Source organism: Mesitornis unicolor, unplaced genomic scaffold (assembly GCF_000695765.1).
Source record: "Mesitornis unicolor isolate BGI_N332 unplaced genomic scaffold, ASM69576v1 scaffold672, whole genome shotgun sequence".
Taxonomy (NCBI): domain Eukaryota; kingdom Metazoa; phylum Chordata; class Aves; order Mesitornithiformes; family Mesitornithidae; genus Mesitornis; species Mesitornis unicolor.
In genome coordinates, this window is record NW_010168237.1 from 107,910 (window position 1) to 116,713 (window position 8,804).

The 8,804-nt window shown below is 39.3% G+C and overlaps 1 protein-coding gene across 1 annotated transcript in view; it reads right to left on the bottom strand.

Annotated features, from left to right (window-relative positions):
- Positions 1 to 531: 531 nt before the first annotated feature.
- LOC104536345 (lamin-L(III)-like) overlaps positions 532 to 8,804 on the bottom strand; it is a 12,587-nt gene continuing 4,314 nt past the window's right edge. Inside the window, exons 2-11 of the mRNA XM_010178926.1 lie at positions 8,108 to 8,270; positions 6,942 to 7,067; positions 5,753 to 5,923; positions 4,348 to 4,473; positions 4,003 to 4,223; positions 3,055 to 3,280; positions 2,045 to 2,152; positions 1,106 to 1,222; positions 899 to 1,006; positions 532 to 549 (exon numbers count right to left, since the gene is read on the bottom strand). Of these exons, the coding sequence (XP_010177228.1) occupies positions 532 to 549; positions 899 to 1,006; positions 1,106 to 1,222; positions 2,045 to 2,152; positions 3,055 to 3,280; positions 4,003 to 4,223; positions 4,348 to 4,473; positions 5,753 to 5,923; positions 6,942 to 7,067; positions 8,108 to 8,270 (1,384 nt within the window). The remainder of the gene's footprint in view (positions 550 to 898; positions 1,007 to 1,105; positions 1,223 to 2,044; positions 2,153 to 3,054; positions 3,281 to 4,002; positions 4,224 to 4,347; positions 4,474 to 5,752; positions 5,924 to 6,941; positions 7,068 to 8,107; positions 8,271 to 8,804) is intronic.

Sequence of the window (8,804 nt, forward strand, 5' to 3'; positions counted from 1 at the left end):
CTTTCACTGGGCATTACAATATGCAAGTTGTAGCCAATGGGTTATAAGCATATTGAAGACAAAACATGCTTATTCTGTTTGACTGAGTTAATTCTATTAGCGTGACCTGCATCTTTGCTGGAGTTCCACTTGGAAAGTGTTAAAGGAAATATTTGTGACTGAAGGCTAAGATTATTTATTTTGCACAGCAAATATAAATTCTTGGAAGTGACCTGGAACTGAAGTACCTCAAACTCCTGCAATTTAAGAGGTGCTTAAGCAATCAATGTACCAAGAACTTTGATGTCAGCCTTTTAAGATTTCTGAATGGAAATACTTGGTTTCTTCAGTGTGATTTTAATTTATCTTAAGAGCAAGTCAGGTAACACTGTTTGGAATGTCAGACAAATCATCTCACAGAAATAAAACATTTCGAGTTAATGTTTTCAGAGTAACAACTCAAGTTTATTAATAGTCAGACATTTAGATGGAGCAGACATTAAAGCTAGTATTTTTCAGTGTCAGTACTAAGAGACCAAACAATTAATGCTACTATTTGATCATACTCAACTAAAGAATAAGCAAAACATCAACGTCATGTCTGATGCAAAGCCATGCAAACCACACACTATGTGGGATGAGAGGCTGCAGCACTATTAATGAAGCAAGTTTGCTGAGATGACAAGCATGATTCTCACCATCTCACCTGCTTACAGATGCTCACAGGAATCACAGGAATCACTATCATGAAACCAAACAACATTTCTTTTTTCTTCTTCTTTTAGTCTGACATCAAGAAAAATGTTTAGAGTTGAAGGATATGGATAGTACTTGTAGAGGTATTTTCATACAGAAATGGAAAGAAATGGCTGTTGAATGATTCTGTTGATAACACGTACTCAAACTTCAGGCAGCTTACCCGAGATGGAAACTCCATTTCACTTTCTGTTCTTTCATCATAATCATCATCTTGCTCACCACTTGCTTCTCCTCTGGGTATATGCACTATCTTCCTCTCTGCGAGTTCCTAGAATACAAATGAATTGTCACCAAGAACCCTCAAGAATTAAGCATATCAAACAAGTTTAGCATTAGGACAGTAGAAGCTATTTTCTATCTCACTTACCTCACCATCATCTGTGATGAGTGTAACATCAATACTGTCCCCAGATCCCCAAGACTTCTGAGACTTCCAGACCAGATCACTAGGACCTGGGCTTATACCAGCAGCTGCACCCCAGATCTGCAACAGATTTAGTGTCAGTTTCTAATCTATCTAGAAATAAGATTCTTCAGGATTCAGCCTAACATATGTAAATTCAAGTACTCCAATATCAGTGTCTAGTAACAAACTGAACTACTCTAATCCTTGGCAGGTTAGTTCTTCTCAGCTCTAGGAAGAACAGCTGTTTGATTTTTTTTTTTCCCTCTTAACTGAAGAATGTAAAACAGTTAGTGCAGAAAAGGGCTGTTAACAGTTTCTATCTGATGTAGAGGTAGCCTTGCTTGGACATGAATACTACTTGAGTCACAGACATACTCATGGCAGCAATTTGTGTACAGAAGATAGCCTCTAGCCTGGGGTCACTCACAGATCTCTTGAGCAAGCTTGTACAGAGTTTAGAGTACAGAGTGTAGAATTATGCTCTTTGATCACTAAATGTACTTGGAGTATGACTTTAGAGCTAATGTTTAGCTTAGTAATATAAACCATGAGCTCAGCATTGCTGAACTGTAGTGGATTACAGCTTTCAGCAACAGCGAATGTCTTTGCACAAATTGTATCAAATCACAGGAGTATAGGGAACCCTAAAAATAAACTAGAATATATTGATTCTGTTCAGAACAGCACATCTCAATCTGATGATCCAAATTCAGTTTAAGTCTTCAATCCAGGATCTAGCTTTAAAGAAAATTTAATTGGAATTTTAGATCAAGTTGTTGCAAGAATTTTTTTCTATCTCCCTTTCCACATAAAGATTTAGTTTTCCTTACTACACGAATGTCTGTTGCTATCTAACATAAGAACAGAGCTCTGAGTAAGTTTTACAAAACCACTACTTACTGTAACTACTTGCCCTGCCTGAAGAACGAACCGTGAAGGAAATTTGTATGCTACATCTGACACACTTCCAAGATGTCTTTTTAACACCCATCCATGCAGTGGTTGATCCTGTGGGACAAGAAATTTCTCTCAGCATTACAGACCAACATCATAGCATACAAGTACCAGGTTCTTTCCTGACTCAAGGATCAGTTTTAGTCCTACTCCTGTAGCATGCAAGAATCTGATCAATTTGAGAAAGCCTTCAAGTTTCCATTAAAGCCTCCCTACAACTTCTCCCAGTACTTCCTTAGGACTAATCTTAATCCCACGGGTTTAAGCACATCTATTCTTGCCTCCTGTTGAAAGGGGGGGGTCATGATGCTCTTTACCAGAGATAAACCAAGTTGGTCATGGTCATTGACCAACTTGGGCCATATCTGACACACACAGTGGCCTATGAAGGTTTAAAGCATCTCAGGTTGAAGTGGCTAAGATAGCATCCACAAGTTTTGAAGCTCCGAGGATTAATTCTAATAAATCTGGATTTGCAGACTGAACTAGTCAAAGAATTATCTAATTGGTCAGAAAAAGCCTTTACATGGATTAGATACCACCAGCTATATTCACCCTTTCAGCTTTTTTAAGCATTTCTAAGTAATGAGAAGCTGTCATTATCCAATTTACTAAGCACCTTATTTAGTTCACAGATAAGTAGTACTTCTGATAGCGCTAGCCTGAATCTGATGAGGAACAACCGGAGCTGTTAGATTTCTGTATCTTAGAACCCAGGGCACCTCCCTTCAAAAGCATTCCCCAGACATCCCTGAAAACAGTAAAAGAAAATCAGTCTTCTTTTGCCAGCAGCCAGATTAGCTGAGAAGTCCCCAGCAGTTTGTATTTAGTTTGGCAGTACTCTTCCTTCATCTCTTCATCCTTCCCTATTGTCATCTCTCACTCAGCTACAAGTCCATTCACGAGCAGTCAGACTTTGCAGTGAAGGCCATGCAGACTTGAACAAACAGAAGTACCTCATCAGAGTTGTTTTTAAGCCTGACAAATTTCCCATCTGCATCAATTTCTTCAATAGATATATTTCCAGAAAATGAAGCATGCTCAACAGTCTTAAATGCAGCACTATGCCCTCTTTTTTTGGCTTCTTTCATTTTCCTCTTCTTCCCGTGCAGGAACCGTCGCCCTTGACTTGTTTCTTGAGGTGCAGTGCTGTGTGAAGGTGGACTGGGTGACAGCTTTAGCCTAGAAGGAAGTCAGATAACATATACTTAAATATCTGATGTGCTTCTTTCTCCTCACTCCTATCCTTCCAGTGTAGCCAAGCCTAACAGCTTCTTATATTCAAGCTTTCCATGAGGTCTTGAATATAAGATTTTGTTTTTACTGGCAAGGGTAACCAAGTAGCTTGTTAAGTTTGGAAGACAGCCCCAGCCCTAGAGTTCAGAGCAAGCTTATGTTGATAGGAAGAGATTCCCAACTGCAATAAGTATTCCTTTCAAGTCTCTGCAGGCACAACCTTTAATGGAAGCAGTTTTAAGTTTTTGACCTTTCTTAGCATGTACTGAGTTCATGTTGTTCTCACCAGGCAGTGTCTGGATAGTTGGGAGTTGATACAATTTCCCAGTTTCATTCATGAAATTTGAGCAACATCTTTGATATATCTCTAGAATGTAGCACAAAGCTTTGACAAACTGTGATTCTAGGGAGGGATATCTAATAAACCTTTGAACTTTCAGTTGTGTTTACTAAGTTACTTCATCTTACTACATCATGTGGTATATGTGGAATATGAACAACATCTACTGAAGATTATGCTTCAAGAACTAAATTGTGGCACTAATCACATACTTAATATTTATTTCTTGCCTCCTCCACATTCTGAAAAATATAAAGTTAATCTCTACAGTTAGTGTAGATATCTTGGATGAAGCAAGTTCTCATATGAGGATCTTGTCATAGCCTACCTCTGTTCCTCTCCTTCCAGCATCTTTCTGTAGGCGTTTATTTCCAGGTCTAGAGCCAGTTTCACATCTAAGAGCTGCTCATATTCTTCTAACTGTGCTCGTGTCTTCTCCTGGGCTTGTGCCATTTCTTTGTCTTTTTCAGCCATACGCCTTCGATTGAGATCACGATCATAATCTAGTGTCTCCTGTAGCTCCCTTACTCTGTTCTCTAAAGCAGCATTCTAAAATTAAGGGGAGTGAAAAAATCAATTAAACCATAGCCAAAAATTAGAGAGGAGAGACCAGTATTTTGAATCAAGTATACAAATTCAAATACTTCTAAGGATACACAAATAAAGATAGTACCTGGCTTTTATACTGATTAACTTGAGATGTCAGAGTATCAACTCTTAACTTTGTTTCCATCAGCTCCTCCCGAGCAGCATTGGCAAAGTCACTATGTCTTGCTGCAGATAGCCGGGCATTCTCCACCTGTGGATAAGTCACCATTACTAATGAGTTGCTTATGACCATGTATTTTAAATAAGGAAGGAAAACCAAGTGATTTCCAGCTGTTGCATCTGGAAATAGTTATGTTATAAGTGTGCAGATACCAATAAAGTCCAGGTCAGAAAGTTTTTCATTGCTTTTCAGGGAGGTTTACACGAGTTTGACGTTCATGTCAGAAAAAGTAAGCAATAATCAGGTAGTGAAAATTGCTGGATTAGGATATTTCAGTTACAGATGTATGAAGACTTTGTTTAGATACTAAGTAAATTGATTCTCCAGAAGAACAATGGAGAATGTTTAGAAGCTCCTTGTCAAAGCACAGGATATTAGCCGTGCTTATCAAACTATTGCTCTTCCCAAAAAGTTCTATTACTAAACAGTTCCTGCATTGCTATAAGCAGCACTGAACTAATGCTAGAGCAATTCAATCTTGAGATGTTCCAAAAAAATGATAGAGTAGAGCCATGCTCCTACATGAGGCACTCACATAATTTCCTGTGGAAACCTGGACAGAAGCATCCAAAGGAATTCACTGAGTTGGTATATAGAGAAAGCCAGAAGAACCAGGAAGAAATGAACACACGTACTTCTTGAGAGAAGTAGCATATAATGCTATTCTGCACTAAGTATTACAGAAGGCTTAAGATATCAATAACCCTAACCCCAAGATCTTACCTACCCAGAGCATAAGCCCTAAAGTATTACTTTTTTTTGCATATGTGGGAAGATGTGACAGATCAGTTCTGGAAAACAAACTGTCCAACTACTTCCATAGCCACCCTCCCCTCCTTATCCAGTAATAGCAACTGGAAAAAGTTAGTAAGTTAAATTGGTCCCTTGTAGAAGTGCAGGAATACCTTAATTCATGCATTTTAGTAACACTACCTCAGTAGACCAAGTTTTATTCAATGACACTGCAATTGCACAATACAAACATAGCACATTGGTCCTGAATTTGTCAGACAAGCTCTGAGATTTGTCAAAAGTCTGAATTATGATCAACTTTATTACATTAGCCATTCCTAATCACTCCCCAAAGGGACAGTGTTTATGCCTGAAGCAGTTTTGTTTGGAACAAAGTGTTCATTGAAGTTCTACTGTCAAATTGGACACTGCTTCAAAACTCCCTAACAACTTATTCCAAGAAGCTCTGCACTGAATGCAAGGGCTCCATCAGTCAGCTATTTCTGCCAGTGTGACTTTAATCACATCAAGGTGCAGAGAACTTAAGCTGTTTTATCGGCATCTTTTACATACTCACTTTTGCATTGAATGTTCGCTCCAGCTCTTCTTTGTATCCTTGAATTTGTTCTTCATGTTGTTTTCTTAGCCCCTGCAGAACATCTGCGAGCTTACTCTCAAATTCTCTCTGATGGCCAGATTCCATTTCTGCTATCCTGCTCTCATGGACTCTTTTCGTCTCCTTCAGCTTCTAGGAGAAGAAATTTCCCAGAGAATAAGCAAGCCAATTCAGTTTGACTTGAGACTGGACTTACTGTACCAGCTCAACAAGTCATTCAAGATTGAAGCAGATTTATCATTGAGTACATGGTAATTCACCTTTATTCAGGTCTTGGATATTCATCCATTAGGTCAGGCACTTCCACCTTGCTAGCTGCGCTGGGTTGTTTTGCTTTCTCACTTGGTAGTGAGACCAACATTGCTTCAAACTAATAGGTAGAGTAGTTTGTATTTAATTTTAAGACTAGTTCTTTGAACTGGACGGATTTCTCTGCTTTACTTCACTTAGCACATATGCACTTCAGTTTCTTTAGGCACTGTTACTTCACTTATTGTTTTATTCAAAAAGTAATAGCAGTTGATTAGAGGAATTGGAATCCTGTCACTTAAACCACACAGTTTCAGATTCCTTCCAGTCAGAAGGCACTATTGTTTTATTCAAAAAATAGTAGCAGTTGATTAGAGGAATTGGAATCCTCTGTCACTTAAACCACAGTTTCAGATTCCTTCCAGTCAGAAGGCAGTCGTTTTACATTCACATTTGTTAATTCTGTGTACTGACTTCTCACACAAAGGTTGCCAGACACCTTTGATAAGTGTTAAGGAAGCAGGAAACGAGTTGCTTATTAAAAGATATTTAACTTCTTTGATTATTTTAGGTTTCTAGCAAACATCTGGAATTATTTAACTTTAACTGTAATATATGCACTTTCAGTTACACAAAGTAGTATACTGGGATTGTAGATACCTTCAGAAGTGCAGCCTGATAAAATTCTCTCATGTTCCTGATACCTATTGATACTATGCCAGTTAACAGGAGATTGTGTACTTTCTTGAAGTTTCCCTAGTTAAGTGGATTTTCTTGGCTGGTGGACTGCCACAGGTTGACTCAGCTAGTTACCTTTTGAAGGATAAAGCACATCTTAACATTGCTTTTAAGTGCATCCAGGGATCATGGACACCTAAAATAATCCGTAAAATAAACATACATCTTCATGAAGGCGCTTCTGGAATGTCATTTCTTCCTGCAGAGTTTTCACATTATTTTCCAGGTCCACTCTCCTCAACATTTCACCATGGAGATGCTTTTTGGTATCTTCCAGTGACAGTGTCAGCTACAAGAGACAGATATCAGGGCAATCAAAATTAAGAGGTCATTTTTCCAAACTAAGACAGTCAACTTATTACAGGTCATTCAACTTCATTCCCATAGTAATCAACACACTGCTTAAGTGAAGTCGGTTACTGTTTAAGTTCGTATCTTCAGTGGGATCCAGCATGTTAGCAACAGAAAGAGTACTATTTAATTATGTAGATCAGATTTCCCACAAGGCATATAGGGCAGCCCTTAATCCCACCAACTAATTTTGATTCCTCAAAGTAGTTTTCTGATGAATCAATTGTATCATCCATCTACATTCCTCCCCTCCACAATACTAAGTATTCCAAACTTCTCCCTAACTTCAGTATAATTTTTTTGATGCTTAACAAGTGAAATCCTCCAAATACAGCCTAACTATGTTGACAAACTATTTTACACTTCCAGTGTTGGAGCATGATACTTTAATGATGCAAATTTTGTGTTTTGTTTTGTGGGTTTTTTGTTTCTTTGGTTTGGTTTGTTTGTTTTTGTGTGGATTTTTTTTTAGTTTTCATCCTAAAGATTTAAAATTAGCTTACTCAATGATCACAAAGCATGAAGACAGAAAAGCTATGCTCTTACAAATACACTGATAGAGTAGCAACTCGAGATCATTTTAGCAACATGAGAGCCTTAAAAATTACTCTGAAATGATTTATTCTACCTAGATTTAAGCACAGTGAATCAGGGTCCTTCAAATGCTCTTTGCTGACACATTAGAGAATGCTATAAAGACTATACAGTACAACACATTTCAACTTACTTTGTCCTTAGAATAAGAAACATACTGTGTTCATAGAACAGAATTAAAGGTACTACAACAGGTGGAAGTTTAAGTGGATCAACTCTCAGTAGCATTTGCTTTCAGCAAGATTGCAGAAATCATTTTGCCCACCTGTCATTGCCATAGACAACAGTCTTTCCCTGCTTTTAAATCTCAGTAACCAGTCAAGGAAAAACAGGCAAAACCTTCAGGAACAAAAGCAAAGTTGAAATTCCAGGAACAAGTCTTACAGTGACTACTTCATCCTTTAATTCATGAAGGTCATTCTCCAAACTTCGGTTCTCACTCAAAGCTGTTGCCAAGTCGGCTTCCCTTGCATTCAGCTGAGCGTCAAGGTCTCTCATACGAGCCTGTGCCAGGTTTAAATCAGCTTCTTTTTTCGAATTCCTACAAGTGAAAGTTTTACACTGGTAAGTTGCAGCTGGGGAGAGAGAAAGTTTGTTTTTAGTGTGTTTACCTTCACAGGGTCTGTGGCAGAACTGAAACAGAAGAGGGAAGACTTGCAGTGAGAGCACAGGGTAGGCAGTAAAAGAAACCAGACAGGCCTCTCAGACAAGCATCATTTGTTGAACCAGAAAGATTTCTGACCCAGTTCCCAGCTTTTGTGTGAATCCTACGCAGAAGCCAGCATTCCACGGCCATGACAATTACCAAGCAGTGCAGGAAGGGACAGCGTCTCCACAGGGAGGGCCTGGTCACACTCAAAGCCAATGCGCACCAGACCACGGTGACCTGCTACCACTGAACGAGCTGATCTCACAGACACCTCCTTTCAGCAGCAAAGGCTGCCACCAGCCTGCTGGCAAAGAGCCTGCCGGCCATTAAAACGCCCCGCACCCTCCCAGCCAGGCGGGGGCCACCATGGAGGCCGCGTCCAGGCACGGGCAGCCTCGCAGCGCCCCCAGGCGGGATAGCGGCGGGGGCGGG